General features: G+C 31.3%; 2 protein-coding genes and 1 non-coding gene across 3 annotated transcripts; 1 reads left to right on the top strand and 2 right to left on the bottom strand.

The window, feature by feature from the left end:
• The first annotated feature begins 1,313 nt into the window (after positions 1 to 1,313).
• On the top strand, positions 1,314 to 12,041 carry LOC107026706 (WD repeat-containing protein 74). The gene is made up of 12 exons (XM_015227779.2): positions 1,314 to 1,555; positions 2,539 to 2,654; positions 4,568 to 4,597; positions 4,699 to 4,835; positions 6,016 to 6,195; positions 6,279 to 6,342; positions 6,446 to 6,553; positions 7,654 to 7,807; positions 8,554 to 8,643; positions 9,969 to 10,024; positions 11,089 to 11,146; positions 11,459 to 12,041. Exons 1-12 carry the CDS (start codon positions 1,474 to 1,476, stop codon positions 11,629 to 11,631), a joined length of 1,248 nt encoding a protein of 415 aa, XP_015083265.1. The 5' UTR covers positions 1,314 to 1,473; the 3' UTR covers positions 11,632 to 12,041.
• A 704-nt stretch (positions 12,042 to 12,745) lies between these two features.
• Positions 12,746 to 12,829, bottom strand: TRNAL-CAA. The gene has a single exon. It is a non-coding gene; the product is annotated as a tRNA-Leu (tRNA).
• An 815-nt stretch (positions 12,830 to 13,644) lies between these two features.
• Positions 13,645 to 14,570, bottom strand: LOC107028077. Its single transcript, XM_015229132.2, has one exon. It carries the CDS (start codon positions 14,440 to 14,442, stop codon positions 13,735 to 13,737), a length of 708 nt encoding a protein of 235 aa, XP_015084618.1. The 5' UTR covers positions 14,443 to 14,570; the 3' UTR covers positions 13,645 to 13,734.
• Positions 14,571 to 22,444: the final 7,874 nt, after the last annotated feature.

Raw genomic sequence — 22,444 nt, 5'->3', positions numbered from 1 at the left:
ATTATTGTATTCATAATTCCTACTCCTCTTTCTTCATCTTCTTTTGTTGGCTAAAATATGCCCTAATTTCATATGTAACCTAACGGAGCATAAATAAAAGACTTATTAATGTTACTTAGCTTATTATTATACCAAATTTGTCGTCTACATTTTTTTTCTTTGAGGAAATTTAATACAAAAATATAATAATTATAATGTCATAAAATAAAATTGTTTAATTCTAACATAAATTTTGAATAAAATTATTCATATTCTACTCCTTTTCATTAACCATTCATTTTTTCCTACGCTCCGATCTCACTAAACCAGGTATCTTTCTAGAGTTACCTCCTACTTTAATCATTCAAACTCGAAGGGTAAATATTAAGAAATTTTGTATATCTTAAGGATATTCTTAATAGGAAAAATATAAAAAAACAATATATCCCTGATCTATTGAAAAAGTTTTAAAATAACTTACTTTCATCTTTTAATCTAAAAATATCCTTTATTTTATTTTTGGTTGGGATAATGCCCAAGTACCCCCTCAATCTATGTCCGAAATCTCAGAGACACACTTATACTATACTAAAGTCCTATTACCCCCTGAACTTATTTTATTAATAATTTTTTACCCCTTTTTAGCCTACGTGGCACTATCTTGTGGGCCCAACGATGGTTGACTTTTTTTTCAAACTAGTGCCACGTAAGCTAAAAAGGGGTAGAAAATTACTTATAAAATAAGTTCAGGGGTGTAATAGGACCTTAGTATAGTATAAGTGTGTCTCTGAGATTTCGGGCATAGGTTGAGGGGGTACTTGTGCATTTTTCCTTTTTGGTTCAAAGATATCCTTCCTTCCACTTTTAATTAGACTTGATCATTTTAAATATTTTCAGCTAAATATTACGAACTGAAATAATAAAAAATTATCTTTCAAAACAAATTAAAAAATTATTAATTTGAACCAAAATTAAAAATGAAATGTATTTTTAGACCAAAAACGAGAATGTAGGGTATTTTTGAACTTTATGTTAAAAAAAGGAAAAAAGCTTGAATATGTTATTAAATTTTTATAAAAGGCTCATTTATGTTATTCGTTAAAAGTTTGGTTCATTTATGTCATTATCGAAAAAGACTCATTCATGTCAAGTTTTTTTAATGAGCACGTGTCAAAAATGATTTTATGACATAAATGAATCAAACTTTTAAGAAATAGCATAACTGAGCATTTTATGAAAGTTTAATAATATATTTGAGCTTTTTCTCAAAAAAAATAAAATAAAATAAGATCCCAAATTACTATTTTGTCCCTTACCCTGCACCAGTTTCAAAAAACAATAGTATAGCTCCTCTTCTTCTTCCTTTTCTCTGCGCCGTTAAACTCTTCTTCTGCAACTTTTGCTTTAAAAGCTTTGTAATTTCTCTGCAAAATCCATTTTTGGGTCTCAATATATCTCTTCAAAGCATTGAATTTGTGGGTTTTACTCAAAAGTATGCCTCGTACTACTACTGTGGAGAGCTCTGGATGCCCTTCTCTTAGAGCTTTGACGTTTGACATTCTTGGACTTATTAAAGGTAAAGATTTGAGCTTTAATCTATTGTTTTTTCAATCAAACTTTGCTTCTTTTTTTTTCTTGCTAGTAGTATTGTTAGCAACAATCATATGGCTCAGACTAATTTATCTGGCACTGAGTTGTAGTTGTTGTTGATATGCTGAAAATTGGCTTTTTCCCATATAAAGATTGTCCTTTTTGTTTTTTTTGATAAACATGGTGTTTGCACCTCGACTAATTCGACAAGTACATGCTACCACACACTAGCACAAGGCCATGTTCTTACTAAAACCCCCTTTACTTAGCTAGACGAATATTAGATACTGGATAACTCTTATCTACTAAGGCTTAGACAAGAAGAGGTCCCTTTTTTAGCTAGATCTTTTTTTAGTACTAAAGGGTCGATTGGTGTGAGGGATAAGGGATAATGATCTCAGAAAAAAAATGCAGGTTTATTTTATTGTGCGTTTTGTTAGGGGTATGAATTAGTCCTGGAATTATTTATCCCACTATTTGTACCAGAATGATGGGATAAGCTATCCAATGCGATATCCCAATCCATGAGTTAACTTTGTCTATCCCATTCCAATACCAAATAGCCCCTAAGAGTCTTCTTTTTTTTTTTCTTAAAGTTTTCTTGGTGTAGTTATTGAAGGTAATGATTTGATTTTTGGTCTATTGTAGTTCTTGGAATAATTTAAGGTAAAGATTTGAGCTCTTAATCTATTGTTTTTCTATAAAGGTTGGTTCTTTCCCTGTCGATCTTTTTAGTAATTTTAACAATAATATCTTGCATCTATGCTGATAATTGGGTTTTCACATATATAGACAGTACTTTATTTACATATTTAATTGTGGTGTCGGGACCAACTTGTTTGCATTTGACTAGTTTTCATAGACTAATAGATAAGTCTATCCATGAAGGCTTACACAAAAACATGGCCCCTTTTTAGCTAGAAAAATTGGTTCAAAGTGTTCTATTTTTATAAAAAAATCTTGGTGTAGTTGTTGAAGCTAAGGGTGAACAGAAGGAAGCTCCAAAGGTGGTGGAGAAATGGGGGGAACCTGATGCTTCAAGGTGTGTGCTTGCGGCGTCACTTGTTGACCGTGAATTTGACCCTGTAAGTTATCTCTGTGAATTTAGTTACTGTAGTCTCTGTTACACATATATCCCATGATATTATGCGTAAAAAATCTTTACTCAATGCAATAGGAAATAATGAAGTTATTTCATTAATTGAAAAAGGTCCCACAATGAAAAGAAAGAAATATTAAAGTTTTCAAAAGATTGTTTACCAATTCTCAAAAAAAAAAAAAGTTTTCAAAAGTTAATTGGATGTTCCAGTATGATATTTGTTCAGCTGATATGGATGTTCTTTTCATTCACAGCGTTGGTCTTCTTTTTCTTTTATTAAGTAAACGATTTCAATTGTTACAAAAATAGTATATCAAAACAAAGGGGTAACTGTTTGCTCCACTACAAATCTTCAATTAAGAGTCAAGGAACTAACAGAGTTCAAAGAAGTTTCTAGGGAGTTTAAAGGGGATAGCTAACCCCAACTATATACATACATGAGACATCTAACTTTAAAAGATTTGTAGGTAGTTGATGTCCCATCAAAGCACCTTATATTCCTTCCGTTCCAAATATTCCAAAACATAGCAGCTGGTATCATCTTTCAGATTTTCTTGATAATGCTATCAACTTCCCAGCATCTCCAACTTTCAAAGGCATCCCTGATGTTCTGTGGATGATCCATGTAAGCCCAAAAAGTGGTATAAGCATGCTCCCTAGATCTGATGCCACTGAGCATTGTAGGAAAAGGTGACTGTGTGATTCTGCATACTTCAGGCACATACAACATTTATTTGCAACTTGAACATCCATGCAGCTAAGTTGTCTTGTGTCAAACATGCTTCATATAGGGCAGTCCAGCTGAAGCAACTTTTCTTGGGAGGTAATTTCTCACTTTCCAGATTGGTTTCCATGGCCAGTGGTCTGTGATTGGATTCTGTGGACCTAACTGTTAGTTGGCTGCCTTTATGAAAACTTCTCTCTCTTGCTTCTTTCCACTTGAATTGACCTAGCACTAGGTTGTCGATAGTAACACTGTGAAGTGTTGCTAGTAAACTGACCAGCTCCTCAAAATTCCCAATCTTGTATGTTCCTTCTAAGGATTATGCTCCATGCATTCCCTTCTCTGTTCTAGTGTATTTTTGAGTCTATTTCACTGACTTCTGGAATAGGCCGGGTCTTCAGTCATTACAGCAGTATTCCCCAACTACTTACCCTTTCAGAATTTGATATGGTTACTATTTCCTTCAGTCATTTCAGCAGTATTCCCCAACTACTTGCCCTTTCAGAATTTGATATGGTGACTATTTCCTACTGCAAGATAATGGAATTGTTAGAACTCCCATAAATTGCAGATGCTTTTCCAGACAACCCATATGGTTCTCTTGAAATATTTAAGCTCCAGTGATTCAGTGCTCCATGTTTGGCTATCATAACTTCCTTCCATAAGCTTTGCTCGTCCTGTGTGCATCTCCATAAACACTTCGTTAGTAGCTATTTGTTGTGCAAGGCTAATTTCCCGATGCCTGAACCATGTATCTTCTCTGGCAGTTTCTCAGCATTGGACTTTTGATGTTACTTCTTACTTAACAGGATGAATAGTTCCTTTAATTAACTCAACACTCGAACCAGAAAGAAAAATGTGTAGAAAGAGAGATCATTCCATTCATGCCTTGGTTCCTGCATAATGGACTTTAGGAGCGACAGCTCGCATGAACTATGGATATTACATTATCTATTGTATTAAACATGTCTTTCAATTGTACAAGTTTAATTCCACTCAACATGTCACACTGAATCATCTTGCCAATCATTGTTCAAATTTAGCATGGATGTAGTAAAGGATTTTTTGAACTAGATATTCGTCTTCAAGTGGTTGTGTAGTCCTCTGGTGCTTACTGCTGCTATAAAATACTTGTAGAATGAGGCATTTGACTTTATTCTTTTGGTTTGTTGTAGCTACTTGGTGTAGCAAGGAAAAGCGGCAAGGTGAGGCTGTATCTTTGATCAAAGTTAATATAATATGAAGCCATGTATTTTTTTGAGTGTTGAGCCTTATTTTTGCACCCTTTACTGCTTTAATACTGCAGATTGAGGTTCTTAGTCCAGTCAATGGAGATGTTCGTGCATCCATTTCAATTGAAAGTCAAAATCATCCAGGATCGGCAGATAATTCTATTGTTGGTTTGCATTTATTCAAAGGAGAAAGATTGGGATCATCATCAAGGTATTATCTTGTCCTGCTTTAGACAATACGAGCAGGAAGTGTCTAATTAATTACCTTAGTTACCTTATGGAATAAGCAACTAGTAGAGGTAGACATATTGTTAGACTCTTCCTAGCAGAGTGCAAATGGTACAAAACTTTTCAAAATGTGGGTTAAAAGACTACTTGTGTAGGTCGGGGTTGAGAATTGGGGGCCCGCACCCTATCCCATCAGCCTAAGCCTTGATTGCACCTCAGACATGCCTGATATAGATATACTAAGAACTAGGACATGCATCTTTGACACATTAAGATGCCATGACTCGACTATCCAAGTCGGAAGTACGAACCACTCAATGAAGAATCTCAAGCCAAATTGGATCAGGTTCAGTGCTTGGATTGAAAAATGTTGCTCAACAGCTTGGCCCTTCTCCTTTTTTGAGGCAATAGCTTGGCCCTTCTCCTTGGCGATTCAAATATTTAAATACTTATTTTCTCAAATGCTTACTATACTATCCTGATTTATGTGCTATTTACTCATAAATTGGCATATTCCTGAAATTGTTTGGCTCTTAGATGGGATGTGGTGTGGTTGTGATGTCCACATATAATAACGAGGGACAGCATGTTGTCTTTATTTGTTGTACATATGAGAAAGAGGAAAAATAGTATTATGCAATGGGTTATCTTCCCTTTTAAACTAGCCAAATGTGCATGTTAGCAAGATCCTTGGCTAGCTAGTGAGGAACAGGATATGAGATAAATGTGGATTTCTTATTACTCCTGTGATGTAGCTCAAATATGAACCTAACATGGAATAAGAGTTTATACCCTCTTATGTCATTTTGGTTATCCATGAATTTAGAACCTCTTATGAATATCCCTACACAAATGTTGTTAATAAACTTCTGAACTGTGCCTAGAAGATATAGATATAGTTAACGTTACCTGATTAACATTACATAATCCATAATACCCAAAGTCGACATTGTTGATGGTAGTGATTGGAGCATTTTGTGTTTGAAAACAGTTACTAACTACTGGTTAGTGACTAGCTTCGTGAGTGGTGTGCTTGCAATGTATTGCCCTGCATGTGGCTTGGAAGATGGAGCTTGCTTGGGCATCTGGCATGCATTTATGAGGAACTTTCCCCATATTAAAATTAGGCTCGTTTTCTGAAATTCTTTCTTATGCATGTATAGGTCATGCAACCTGCTTACATGCACAAGCAAAGGACAAGCAAACATGACATATGTTAAAATGTCCGAATCACTTGAAGATTCTGGTGGTGAAAGTACTCAAACAACATGGAATGTTTGTGGTTCAGGCAGTATTTTGTGCTGTAAGGTAGATGCAGATGAAAGCTATGCATTGTTTGGTGGGTGAGTATCATGAATACAAGGTTCTGGGATATAACATTGATGGTGGGAATAGCAAGCTAATGAAATTTTCTTTGACATATCAGGAAGGGTGTTGAGGTTAATATCTGGGATCTGAGCCAGTGTGCTAAAGTTTGGTCTGCAAAATCTGTGAGTTTCACCATCATTCTCTTTTAGCATTTTTCTGTGTAACAAAATAATGACTGGTCTTTGTTGCACTTTAAGAATTTGACACATTGCATCCTTATTCCAGCCAGCGAAAAACAGCCTCGGCATATTCACCCCAACTTGGTTTACATCTGCAACTTTCTTATGCAAAGATGATCACCGCAAATTTGTTGCAGGCACTAATAGTCACCAGGTATTTTTTCTTAGCTAATTCGTTGGCTCTAATAAGCTTGATCTTTTTTCTTTTGTATCAAGAGGGTAATTTTGGTGCAATTGCTTCATAGTTCCTTTTCCTAAGAAGAGCTTCATGTAGTTTTCCTTATAACTGTCTTTTGACTAACACATCTAAAATTTATCTGGCATTTCTGAGGCCATAAGAAAAATTAGGCTACTTTCTTCTTGCAGTGTGTGGATGGAGAAGGGGAGGTGGGTTCTAGAATAACCCAATAAAGGTGCAAATGGGTGAGCTGATTCAAGTGTTGGATGTGCTTATAACTTTCAGCTCTCACAAGTCGGAACACCACAAAATTCCATATGTTCTACTCCAGTCAATTTCAGTTCTGAAATGAATTTGGCCAGCCTACTAGTCCATTTGAACCATTTTCCTTCCTTTCATTTCTCTCTTCCTACATGATGCCATTTTTCCGCTCCAGAATCGGTCCCCACTTGTGCTGTGTCATTACCTGATTTCAACCACCATCCTCGTATCTCATTATCTACTTTTGACACCCTAACTCTTACCCAGTACTAGTACACTCAAATCTCTAGCAGTGGGAAAGAAGTCTCAAAGGGGGTGGAGATTCACTCAATTGCCTTGTGTAATCTGCCAAAATAAACAGGCTCAGCTAATCTTGAACTTCAGCTGACAACGTCACCTTGCAAATCCTACTTTTCTTATTCCCTAGAAGTTTTCTGGTTACAGAGATATAAAGTGTCTGGATTTCTTCAGATTCCAAAATGTCATACCATCTTTACGCTAGAATGCTCTTTTGCTCCTTTCAGAAGTAGCCAGTTGGTACATCTTGAAGTTAATGGAGAGAAGTTTATTGCTTTTAATTGCAGTTGGTTTGTTTAAATAGCATAATTGCTTTCAGCCTATTAAATAGACTCAAATTGATCCATATAAGATCCACATGTACCCGTTCTTTTAAGTAGTTTCACCTGCGGAGCCTTATTTAGTTTTGTCAATTTATTATGATATGGATCATTTTGTGTCTTAAACTTGTTGTTGATTTACCTGTCAAAAGAAATTATTGCTGATTAAACTGTCTGTACCAACTTGGTAATTTGTAGGTGCGTCTTTATGATATTTCTGCTCAGAGAAGGCCAGTTGTTTCATTTGATTTTCGTGAGACCCCTATTAAAGCTGTGGCTGAGGATGAGGATGGACATACGATATACATAGGAAATGGTTCTGGCGATCTTGCTTCTTTTGACATCCGCACAGGTAAACGGCTGTCTCACTATAGTTATTGTTGTTTGTGCTGTCGCTATAGTAATCTTCATATATCATACTTTATTATTTGAGGAAAAAGAGTACATTGATAAGGCAAGACATCCTTAAAATAATACTTAAGACTTTTAAAAAATTATTGAGGATATCGCTAAAAGAAATTTATGATTGTTCCAAGTGTGCTCTCTCATTTGATTCTGGCACGGAACTTGTATCGTTTAGGAAACTAAGACAACTCATGTACGTATGTACGTGGTGAACAGAACACACAAGTTCATTCTTGTGTTTCTTCTAGGAATAAGATTTTGTGGTTAACTTGACCACTGTACTTTGTAAGTATCTTGGCTAACTTATTATGAGCTCGTCATGTGTAAGAATATCTAATGTGGGATATGATTTCAGTTTCATATAAGAAGTTCCTCGCAGACAAAGATATTGTTTATCAGTATTATTGATGAATTTCTGCTCTTGTTTTAATTCTTAGCTTTTACTCTTGCATCTCTTTCAAACCATTTTCTGGAAAACAATTTTCTTGATCTGTGGGTCTATCGAAAATAGCCTCTCTACCCCAAAAGGAAGGGTAAGGTCTGCATGCACCCCACCCTCCCCACGCTCCTTGACATGATTCTTGTTCTTTATGATAGTTAAACTTGTTATTTCATGTAGTGATTCAGATGTCTAGACTCATTTAATTCATTTTGTTATGGGTCTCAAGCTTCAAGTGCATCTTTTTGTTGTAGGGAAACTTTTGGGATCCTTCTTGGGGAAATGTTCGGGAAGTATAAGATCCATAGTTAAGCATCCAGAGCTTCCAGTTATAGCCTCATGTGGTAAGTATTTAAAATCACAGTTGGCTTCTTTATATTGTGATGCATATAGCAGTTTTGATCTCGATGTATGTTCCTTAAGATTTATCGGAAAAGGATCTAAAATACCCTTGAAGTATTGAAAATGGTACAAAATTACCCTTCATCCACCTATTGGCTCCAAAATGCCCTTTTCATCCACCTATTGGCTCCAAAATACCCTTGTCATCCACCTTTGAGTTCAAAATTAACCACTTATTTAATGATTTTAAATTTAAACTATTTAAATATTTTTAAAATACTTGATGTTCAACTATTGGTTATAATTTAATTTATTTGTATTATTTATAAACAAATTCACTACCCACCCATTATTAACTAAACCCCACCCAATTAATTATCCAACTATAATATCAAAATCGTCGTAAACACTACTAAAACACGATGAAATTATAGATTAATGAAAATGACATCCAAAATTATTCGAGTCCGAATCGAAGCCCCAATTAAATTTATATTGAGCCGCTTATTTAGGAGGACACTTTCAATTTGATACTCTTTCAAGATTGAATTAGAAATTTATGATTAAAGGTAAAGAAGTAATACATTCCAAATTAATTCATGAACTTTTTTAAAATATAATTTTATAAATATTTATGAATTTTTTTAAATCTTTTAATATATTATTTTGAAAAAAGGTTACCTATGAAATAACATCACATAATTGAGACGTACGAATAATTAAGATGAACATAGTCAGACTTTTAAGTTTATCGGTAATTTTAATTTAGACACTTGAATGTATGATAATTTACTTCTATAGATATTTTCGTCTCAAATTTTTTAAAACAATCAATTGGCAGCAGCTTTTCTATTGTTGCATTAATAATGTGAGTGATTTATTAATTTGGAGGGTTTAATTAGTAATGGATGGGTAGTGGATTGATTTATAAATTATACTAATAAGTTAAATTATAACAAATAGTTGAGTGCCACGTATTTAAAAAAATATTTAAATAGTTTAAATATAAAACCGTTAAATAAGTGGTTAATTTTGAACCAAAAGGTGGATGGCAAGGGTAGTTTGGACCCAATAGGTGGGTGGGAAGGGTATTTTAGAGCCAATAGGTGGATGGAGGGTAATTTTGTACCATTTCCAATACTTAAAGGGTATTTTAGACCCTTTTCCGAAGATTTATTATATGAAGATATAATCTGTTAATAGAAAATCTGAAGCTTTTTAAACCTCTCTGGAATTTGGATCGCACGTCTCTTTATAGAACTGAAATTATGTTTCTTCTATTTTGTTCATCACAAGCTATTAACTTGAATAAATTACTTTTCAATAGGATTGGACAGCTATTTACGCATTTGGGATGTCAAGTCACGACAACTTCTGTCTGCGGTATGTTGTTTATCTATACTGTAGCTTTTTAAGAACTGAATGGGCAATCCGATAGACAGCTACATTTCTGAGCTACTGCTTCCTTCAGAAATGAGTGACTGTTGATTGATCCTCTCTTTTCAAAATTCAGTGAATTGCAACATTTTGCAACTTAAACTCAAATATAACGATATCTCTTTGTGATGGTTCAACTCTTAGGTCCGTCTGAGTTAAAAAAGTCGAGATTCCATATAGAAGTATAGACTACAATTTCCGATCCTTCCACGTTAGACTAAAACTGAGCTTTTGCAAGGTTTCTAGATATTCTTTTCTGTTGAGCCCAATGGAATCGAGAATTCATTACACATCCTTTGTGCATCTTTAGGTGAAGATAAACATAATATGGCGTTTCCTAGACGTAGTCCTTCTGCCTAATGTGATGATAATTATTGTATTTATTGAGTTCAATTCTTAATGTGCTTCGACACACATCTATTTCTTCCCTCTTGCATATTACAAAGAAATACTTGGCGGGTGCGCTTAAAGACATTCGAGGTTTTAACATGTGCTGCTTACCCATCATTAGTGTCATGTATTTAGGATCAAGAGTACAACAAAACAACCACATACCCTGTGAAATCCCACAGGTGGAGTCTAGGGCGGGTAGAGTGTACGCAGACCTTAACCTACCTTGTGGAGGTAGAGAGGCTGCTTATGAAAGACCCTCGGCTCAAGTAACACATATCGAAGTAAATTTAAAAGAAGTATTTAGGATCAAGAGCGTGGACTAAAATAATTCTTGTGTGAATTTGGATGAGCATTCCATTTATTTTAAAAGCTAAAATCTTTGGCTGTTAGTCACAGAGAATGAAATGAATTAATTCTTCCATGGTTACGGTTGGGGTAGATAGAGGGCCAGCATAAAAATAGTTGAGCTATGAACAAAAGATGTATTTCATATAGCCAACTTTTAACTGATTTGTGATTATGCATAATTGATGAATGATGAATGCACGTCTTTAATTTATCGTAAATCGGTAGAAGAGAGGACTCTCAAGTACCTAAAAGCTAAAATATGGATGCAGGTTTTCTTGAAGCAGCATCTTAACAGTGTTGTATTCGATTCAAAATTCTCTACTAGAGGTATGCTTTTCGTTTCCTTGTTTGCCTTCTTTTATGCCCGAAAGAAAAAGCTCCTTTTCAGGATTTCTGGGAACAGATCCAGTGGAGCCTGTAGCTTTGAACCCCCGACATTGTGGCTATGAACCACAGCATTGGGGGTTCAAATTTCTCCTCGCCCACAATCGGCCCAAGGGGGAAGTACCTCCCCCTCTGGGGGTAGGAAAATCTTGATCGGATAGCAAACCAAAAGCTAGGGAACTTGAGTGTGGGTCTTTTGTCGAAATGGAACGACTCTATTCATTTTTCTTATTTACTATTTTTATGCTTGTTCAGAAGCTCAGGTACCTCCTCAGCAACAAGATACAGATGAAACATTACAGACGGAAGAAGAGGAAGAGAAGACTGTTAAACGCAAGAAGGCATCAAAAGAACACAGCGGAAGCAAAAAACTGAAGACCAAGAAAAAAAGTATAAGGTCGAAAGGAGACAGTAACGACATTGCCTAATCGTTTTGCTTCCCAGAATCCCTTATTATCGGTCACATCTCTAATGCACGAGTTCAGCTAAAAGGATACCTCAACATACACTAGAACATGGTGAGATGATTAGCGTGAATTCATGGCATGACTGCATTCGTCCAAGTTAGAAGAACTCGGGAACATGAGTGAGTTCTTTGTTAAATATAAGCTAGCTAGTTGAAGGCGGGCATACAACAGCAATTATGACTCGATCCCAAACAGGTTGGGGTCGGCTTTTGGAATCCTCAGTGTTCATGTGTTCCATTAGCTTAGGTCACATTTCAATATAGTGAAGAACTGAAATACATATAGCCTTTAATGCTTGCATATGTTTGACAGTTTTGAAGTTTGTTTATGGAAAAATTACATTAGTTCAAAAGTAGTGATGTTATTTCTCATTTTGGTGGATTTTATTTTATTTGAAAAAACATTTTCAGATTTTAGATTGTGTGGGACGAATAAGATACTTTCATACTTAATTCGTAAAACTAGGATTTAAGTCAAAATCATCAAAGGATATAGTGTGATTAAAGAGATCGTTACACACTTAATCAGAGGTTTGGGTTCAAGTCCTTGGAAATGAAACAAATATCGTTAAGGCGTGTTTACCTCGTTTTTTGCTATTGAGTCAACTACCAGATAATTGTTTTAAAAATGAAAAAAACTTATAATAACCCAAGTAAATGAGTTATCTTCACCTTTAATAAAAAAGATTTTGGGTAAGTTTTGAATAGAAAATTGAACGCTTCCTTTAATGGATCTTTTGCAATTAGAATCAAGCTTAATCGGGCTAAAAATTATTGGATACTATAAGATTATACCGAAATATGATAGATTAATAGTTGTAGTTGTGAGAAAATGATTAAAAGTATAAAAAACAAAGCCTCCCTCTTTAATGGATCTTTTGCAACTAGAATCAAGATTAGTCAGGCCAAAAATTATCGAATACTATAAGATTAATACCGAAATAAAATAGATTAATAGTTATAATCATGAGAAATTGAATAAAAGTATAATATAAGATTATACGAAATATAATAGATTAATAGTTGTAGTTGTGAGAAATTGATTAAAAGTGTAATTAAAAAAATAAGAAAATAATTGTCAGAAGTGGGATTTGAACCCACGCCCTCTTACGAAGACCAGAACTTGAGTCTGGCGCCTTAGACCACTCGGCCATCCTGACAAGATTGTTAAGCTCAATCCCAATTAATGTATAAAATATATACAAAATATAAGATTTTTTATAAAATCTTTTTACATGAAAAGATAATAAAAAATATATATATATATAAAGACTTTGAGAAAAAGGATATGACTTTTATTTCTATATATATGTTCTTTTTTGTGAAATAATTCCTCAAATAAATAAGTTGATAAGTAATTCAACAAGAGGTTGTATAGATAAGGAATTAGTCAAGGTTATTCGTGTATCATAAAGAAAACCTTATAAATCAGAGGTTTCGATATCATTTTAAACTTTTAGTACATGTATAAAAACATGTCGATTCAACAATTTGAAATTCATATCATCAATATAAGAATCGGTCAATAATTCACATGACTTATATTTAATCAAGCATAGCTGGTTAACATTACAACGACGTTATATTGTACTTACACTGAATAATTTTCAAACACGTTACTACTTTTATATGCGATTTCAACTAAAGTGTCATAACTAAATAACCATAGTCCTTAATTGATAGTTAAATGAAAATTAAAGAATCCAATGTTTTCTATTTTTTTTCTCTTTTGAGTGCATATTTATACAGACCCAATGCTAATTAATATATAATCCATTTATAATAATGGAAGTTATAACTTGGTACTTTCTAATTAAAAAACACTCAATTAATTAAATTCCAGTACATAGGAGACAAAAATAATAATAAAGTTCTTACATGTACCAATCCTATCATAATCTCAACTGATTATACTACATAATATAATAATTAAACTGAAATATCTTATCTATATATATATATATATATAATAGTCAAAATTTTACAGCTCCAACTATAGTATCACATGTTTGAATTTAAAAATTACACGCTTTAAAATTAAATCAAGATCACTGAATTCACGTAACTAAAGAGAAACTTTCCTCTCACAATTAATATCCTTGACATCTTGTCTTTGTAAACCTACCACCATATCACAATTCATCCTTATATCAACACTCTTCTTAAACACACCTAAATTAACCTTCCCATTAATATTTGTAGACATACTTACCGGTAATTCCCCCGCTATCAAATCGCTCGTTAATCGAGGAATCACGATTAATTTTTCAACCATAACCATGATGATCACGTTCATACTAAACGTCCGTCGAGCCCTAGCGGACCCTCGTGGGAGCATGGCTTCCGCGATGATTCTATCGCTATAAACCAAACTAGCAGTCGCAGGGTTAAACTTAAACGATACCGCGTTAGGATTTTTAATAGAAATATCAGCGGAAACCGTAATATTCATATTGGTTTGAAGATTGGAACTACTAGTAAGGGAACTCAACCCCTCGAATCGGATCGAGTTCATCCTTATCGCTGGATCTTTCACCTTGAAAACCGTGAGCGCGAGGATCAAGATAATGATACCTATGATTATCGTTGTGATACCACAACAACCACAACATTTTATACACCTCCTCCTACGAAGTTGCTTCTTTAATAACTCTGTACTGGATGTAGATGTGTAATTAACACCTTCTTGATTTTCGATGTGTATACGATGTGATGAAGGTGCCAAAGGACGAACTTGATCTCTAGATGAATTTGGAGATTGTGGTGGAGACATTTTTTTTTTAGAGATTTTATCAATTGGAAGATTAATAATTTATTTTGTGTACTATGATATTAAAAGATGCATTTATTATTTATATGACTATAGTGTATGTATTAATTATATTAACCGCGTTAGCACGACTTTGAATATTGACTTAATGTGGGACATGTGATGTAATTGTGTTGAAATTTTTGTATCGTCTTTTTTTTTCCTTTTAAATAATAAATTTAGTATTATTTATTACTAATAAAATTATATATATAGTCATGGAAGCTTCTCCTTTGAGAAGTATTATTATTAGGTCAAATACATAAATAGATTCCTAAATTTGTTCGATTTTTTCCCTGAGGTACCTCAACTATGCCATTTTTCTATTGAATCATTGAACCGCCGATAGTTTGTTCCTTTTAAACAAACACTGTTGGCTGATGTGGAATCAAATTTTTGAAGGGCATTGACAGAAGATACATATGTTGTTCCAAAACTCATTAGTCCAATTAACAGTGAAAATGTTCGAGAATAATAATGTTTTATTTCAAGTCATTTGAATATATTAGAATACAAATGAGACTAACATAGTTTGTCGTCATTCTTTAGTAAAAAAAATTACAATACAAACACAATCGAAGACATTTACAATAGAATAGCTAATCAAAATCAACTAACGATGTTTAAAAGGAACAAATTATGGGTGGTTCAATGATTTAATAGGAAAATGACGTAGTTGAGGTACATAAGGGGAAAAACACAACAAGTTTAAGGATTTGTTTATGAGTTCGACCTTATTATTATTATATTTGCCAACAAAATACATTAGGGATATCTTATAATTGCATTTTATATTTGAAGCTTCTATATATCTTTGTAGGAAATAAAGATGGATTTAGATGTGAGATTATCTAATTAGTGCATATTTATATGTTTGTACTTTGTATAAAAATTGTTGATTCAGATAAATTTATAATCAGAGGTCTCTGAGTAGAATATACTGTTAGGTTATGGAGCCTAATTAATATATATAACTGTTTACGCGATTTAACCTCCGTGGTGAGGTTGCCAGGGGGTTATGGGTGGCGGGAGCCCCCCATCCGAAGGAGGGGTTCGGGGCAGCGCCCCGACCTAAATTTTAGGCTTTACTATTTATTCTTTGTAACAAAAAATACTCTGATTTATTAATATAAATATACCCCAGCACAGTGAAAGTTTACTCAAGGGGTGTTATCACGAAATATTGGGTTTTCTCTTTCTCTCTCTAGATCTCTCATCTCTTTCTCTTGAAAGTTCTTGTGTTCTTCATTCATCAAGTGTGTGTGCGTGAATACGATCCTAACGTATACTACGTCGAAACTTCATGGATACAAAATTTTCATTGCCACTAAGTTAAGGATTTTGAATTTTACGAATAACTTTTGTTGCACAATCTCGTCTTTCTCCAAAATATAAAAAGAATTATTTTTTTTTAAAAAAAGAATATTTTATTGTGCCCATGAAACTGGAATTAATTAATTAATTACTTTCATAACATGAACAAGAAATAGACTAATTAATCACTCTAACAGACTTTTGATGTAACTAGAATTAAAAAATGTAAGACTTTAGAGATTTGAAAATTCTAGGTGGTGTGCTATATACTAGAAAATAACATTTTAATCCCTTAATTGTCAAAATTAACATGCTAAGACTCTAATAATAAGTGGAAATATACAAATAACAACAATAACAATTCTACCAAAAAAATAAATAGAAACAACAATAATATATTTGATGTAGTATCACAAATAAGGTCCGAAAAAAATAATATACAAATAACAACAATAATAATTCTACCAAAAAAATAAATAAAAACAACAATAATATATTTGATGTAGTATCACAAATAAGGTCCGAAAAAAATAATATACAAATAACAACAATAACAATTCTACCAAAAAAATAAATAAAAACAATAATAATATATTTGATGTAGTATCACAAATAAGGTCTTAAAAAGATAATATACAAATAACAATAATAATAATTCTACCAAAAAAATAAATTAAAATAACAACAATATATTTGATGTAGTATCATGTATATATTTATTAATAGAAAGGTTATTTTAATATGCACGGTGTACCCATGACTTTATATATTTTAATGTGAATTAGTGTTTGAGTTAAAAAATTTATCTAAGAGATTTAATAAAATAAAATTTTAAATATGAGAAGAAGTCAAAAAAAAATTATTATATAACAAAAAGTAATAATTTTATTTTATATATAATATATATATATAATTTTCAACGAAAGTGTTTTGAATTATTTTTTTTAGAAAAAATATAATCTATCTAGGTTCATGATGTAAATGCAACCGCTATTTTAAGTATTAATAGATGATGAGTCGTGATTTAAAGTGTGTATATTTTAGGATTATGATTTTTTAAAATTACTGAATTTAAATTAATAATTATATTATTAAATTATTTATAAGAAAAATAAATCACGTATATCTCGAGTAAAATTAAGTTATTTAATTTAATAAATATCTATATATAAGTCTTTTTAAGTTATGATTATGAAAAATATAATTTATTAAGTAACGATATAAAGAATAAAGAATATAAATATATTTTTTTTAGAGGAAAATTATTTATGAAAGAAAGTATTTATTAGACAATTTTATCTCAATGATCCTACTAAGATTGCATATTCAATTCTCATCATGTCTATTTTGATTATGGGAATGACATATATTGTAATCATATAGTAGCTTTGAAAAATTTTTAAAATTTGGGTTATAAATTTCAATGAAGAGTCTATTTTTTGGTGTGTAGTCGTGGGTTCACTTGAAATTATTTCCTCCGTTTAAAAAAAAATATTTCTATTTCCTTTTTAATTTATTTCAAGAAGAATTCTCTTAACTTTAACTTTCCACGTGACATGTTTAAGATCACAAGATTAAAGGGCGTTTTGGTACATTTGACATAACTTTAATTTAGAACCACAAGATTAAAAAGTCTTCTTTCTTTTCTTAAACTCCGTTCCAAATCAAACTAGGTCATTCTTTTTAAAACGAAGGGAATAATATTTTTGACGAAATATATAAATTTAGCATAACATAAGTTAAAATTATTATAAAATTTATGTATGAAAGTATAATTTTACAAACACAATACATTTAATATTTAAAATTTCAAAATTTGAAACTAAAAAGCTAGAATCGTGAATTCGTCTTTTAAAAATAGAAAAGCTATTATTTACTCTCCATCATGTGATCCTTTTATCATTTCTTTGTCAAATATTACGCTTGATAGCAATTTTTTTTATTATTATTTAATAAGAGATACGATAAATAAAATTAATATATTTGATCCCAAATGTTGATTTTTAAGTTTTCCAAGTAGTTAATATGAATAAGTAAAATATATTAATTATTATTTGGCGTGCAATATCAACTTTAAGTCTTATTAATTTATATATGTCTCAAAAATTCTTGTTTTGAGAGGGAGAACTTTCATACTAAAGACGATTTTATTATTGAGACTCAAATTCAAAAACTTTAAATAAAGGTAAAATAGTATTTATAACCTATCAATTTCTTTAAACAATTGTTGTATTTATAACCCCCACCCAGCTCTCATAATAACCTAACTCCACCACCCATAATAACATTTATTTATGATTTGTCTATACCGTTCATAAAAATAATATTTATTTATGATTTATGTATATCGTTCACAATAATTATCAATTAATGGGTTAGTTAAAAGCGTGATTTTCGAGTAAGTGTTCATGATCTTAAACAGATTAGTATTTGAAGAAACTAACAAATTTGATTTTAGAAAAAAATGTATCTATGATTTGTCTATGGCATCCATAAAATTTATCAATTAATGGGGTTAGTTAAAAGCATGATTTTTGAGAAAGTGTGCATATATATTACTCATGAACAGATTTGTATTTTGAGAAAACAACAAATTTCATTTAAAAATAAAAATAAAATTTATCTATGATTTGTTTATACTATTCATAAAAATTATGAATTAACGAGGTTAATTAAAAGCGTGATTTTCGAGTAAGTGTGCAGATATATTACTCGTGAAAAGATATGTATTTGAGAAAACGAAAAAATTTCATTTCAAAAATAAAAATAACATTTATCTATAATTTGTCTATACCGTCCATAAAAATTATCAATCAACGGGGTTAGTTAAAAGCGTGATTTCCAAGTAAGTGTGCATGTATATTACTCATGAATAGATTTGTAATTGAGGAAACGAACAAATTTCATTTCATAAATAAAAATAATATTTATTTATGATTTGTCTATACCGTCTATAAAAATTATCAATTAATTGGGTTAGTAAAAAGGATGATTTCCAAATAAGTGTGCACGTATATTACTCGTGAACAAATTTGTATTTGAGGAAATAAATAAATTTCATTTCAAAAATAAAAATAATATTTATTTATGATTTGTCTCGTCCATAAAAAATTATCAATTAATGAAGCTAATTAAAAGCGTGATTTCCGAATAAGTGTGCACGTATATTACTTGTGAAAAGACATGTGAGGAAACGAACAAATTTCATTTCAGAAATAAAAATAGCATGTATCTATGATTTGTCTATATCGTTCACAAAAATTATCAATTAATGGGATTAGTTTAAAGCATGATTTTCGATTAAGTGTGCAAGTATATTACGCGTGAACAAATCTGTATTTGAGGAACGAACAAACTTTATTTTAGAAATAAAAATAACATTTATCTATGATTCGTCTGTACCGTCCATAAAAATCATCTATTAATAAGGTTAATTGACTTCCGAGTAAGTGTGCACATATATTACTCGTGAATAAATGTGTATTTGAGGAAACGAATTAATTTCATGTAACATTTATCTATGATTTGTCTATACCGTTCATAGAAATTAGCAATCAATCGGGTTAATTAAAAGCGTGATTTTCGAGTAAGTGTGCATGTATATTACTCATGAAAAGATTTGTATTTAAGAAAACAAACAAATTTTATTTCAAAAAGGGATAATGCACAAGTACCCTCTCAACCTATGCCCGAAATCTCAGAGACACACTTATATTATACTAAATTTCTATTATCCCCTGAACTTATTTTATTAATAATTTTCTACCCATTTTTTACCTATGTGACACTATCTTGTGGGCCCAACATTGATTGACTTTTTTTTCAAGCTAGTGCCACGTAGGACGAAAAAAGGTAGAAAATTACTTACAAAATAAGTTCAAGGGGTAATAACATCTTAGTATAGTATAAGTGTGTCTCTATAATTTCGAGCATAGGTTGAGGGGGTACTTGTGCATTTTCCCTTTCAAAAATAAAAATAACATATATCTATGATTTGTATGTAACATCAATAAAAATTATCAATTTTAGTTAAAAGCATTATATGCTGAGTAATTGTGCACGTATATTACTCGTGAACAGATTTGTATTTAAGAAAACGAACAAATATTATTTCAAAAATAAAAATGGTATAATGCACAAGTATCCCTCAACCTATGCCAGAAATCTTAGAGACACACTTATACTATACAAAAGTCCTATTACCCCCCTGAACTTATTTTATTAATAATTTTCTACCCCTTTTCGGCCTACGTGACACTATCTTGTGGGTCCAACGTTGTTTGACTTTTTTTTCAAGCTAGTGCCACGTAGGATGAAAAAAGGTAGAAAATTACTTATAAATTAAGTTCAAGGTAGTACTTGGACCTTAATATAGTATAAGTGTCTCTGAGATTTCGCGCATAGATTGAGGGGGTACTTGTGCATTTTCCCAATAAAAATAACATTTATCTATGCTTTGTCTATACCGTCTATAAAAATTATCAATTAATGAGGTTAACTAAAAGTGTGATTTTCGAATAAATGTGCATATTACTCGTGAACATATGTGTATTTGAGGAAACAAACAAATTTCATTTTAGAAATAAAAATAACATGTATCTATGATTTGTCTATACTGTCCATAAAAATTATCAATTAATGGATTAGTTAAAAGCGTTATCTTTGAGTAAGTGTGCATGCATATTACTCGTGAACAGATTTATATTTGAGGAAACGAACAAATTATATTTTAGAAATAAAAATAACATTTATCTATGATTTTTCTATACCGTCCATAAAAATTATCAATCAATGAAGTCAATTAAAAGCGTGATTTTCCGAGTAAGTGATCACGTATATTACTCGTGAACAAATGTGTATTTGAGAAAACGAACAAATTTCATTTCAGAAATAAAAATAACATTTATCTATGATTTCTCTGTATCGTTCATAAAATTATCAATCAATGATTTCGTTAAAAGCGTGAATTCCAAATAAGTATGCATGTATATTACTCGTGAACATATTTGTATTTGAGGAAACGAACAAATTTCATTTTAGAAATAAAAATAACATTTATCTATGATTCGTCCGTACCGTCAATAAAAATAAACAATTAATGGAGTTAGTTGAAAGCGTGATTTCTAATTAAGTGTGCACGTATATAACTCGTGAACAGATTTGTATTTGAGGGAACGAACAAATTTATTTCAGAAGTAAAAATAACATTTATCTATGATTTGTCTATACTGTCCATTAAAATTATCTATTATGAGGTTAATTAAAAGCGTGATTTCCGAGTAAATGTGCACGTATATTACTCTTGAATAGATGCGTATTTGAGGAAACGGACAAATTTCATTTTAGAAATAAAAATAACATGTAACTATGATTTGTCTATACCGTCTATAAAAATTATCAATTAATAGGTTTAGTTAAAAGCGTGATTTATGAGTAAGTGTGCATGTATATTACTCATGAACGGATTTATATTTGAGGAAACGAAAATTTTTTATTTTAGAAATAAAAATAATATTTATCTATGATTTGTCTATACCGTCCATAAAAATTTTCAATTAATGAGGTTAATTAAAATCGTGATTTTCGAGTAAGTGTGCACGTATATTACTCGTGAGCAGATGTATATTTGAGGAAACAAACAAATTTTATTTCAGAAATAAAAATAACATTTAACGATAATTTGTTTGTATCGTCCATAAAAATTATCATTCAAAATGCGGTTAGTTAAAAGCGTGATTTACGTGTAATTGTGCATGTATATTATTCGTGAACAAATTTGTATTTTAGAAAACGAACAAATTTCATTTCAGAAATAAAAATAACATTTATCTACAATTTGTTTGTATTGTCCATAAAAATTATCAATTATGAGGTTAGTTAAAAGCGTGATTTCCGAGTAGTGTGCACGTACATTACTCGTGAACAGATTTGTATTTGAGAAAACGAACAAATTTCATTTCATAAATAAAAATAAAATTTAATTATGATTTGTCTATACCGTTCATAAAAAGTATTTATTAATGAGGTTAATTAAAAGAGTGATTTTCGAGTAAGTGTGCACGTATATTACTCGTAAACATATGTGTATTTGAGAAAACGAACAAATTTTATTTCTGAAATGAAAATAACATTTACCTATGATTTATCTATACTATCCATAAAAATTATCAATCAATGGATTAGTTAAAAGCGTGATTTGCAAGTAAGTGCGTATGTATATTACTCGTGAATAAATTTGTATTTTATGAAACGAAAAAATTTATTTCAGAAATAAAAATAACATTTTATCCATGATTTGTCTATACCGTCCAAAAAATATATCAATTAATGAGGTTAGTTAAAAGCGTGATTTCCGAGTAAGTGTGCATGTATTTTACTCGTGCACAAATTTGTATTTGACGAAACTAACAAATTTTATTTTAAAAATAAAAATAACATTTTTATCCATGATTTGTCTATTCCATTTATAAAAATTGTCAATTAATGAGGTTAATTAAAAGCGTGATTTCCGAGTGAGTGTGCACGTACATTATTCGTGAATTGATGTGTATTTGACAAAACGAACAATTTCATTTCAGAAATAAAATATCATTTATCTATGATTTGTCTATACCGTCCATAAAAATTATTAATTAATGGGGTTAGTTAAAAG

Source organism: Solanum pennellii, chromosome 8 (genome assembly GCF_001406875.1).
Source record: "Solanum pennellii chromosome 8, SPENNV200".
Lineage (NCBI taxonomy): Eukaryota > Viridiplantae > Streptophyta > Magnoliopsida > Solanales > Solanaceae > Solanum > Solanum pennellii.
Note: the sequence above shows the minus strand (reverse complement) of the source record. Positions and strands in the feature narration are given on the sequence as shown.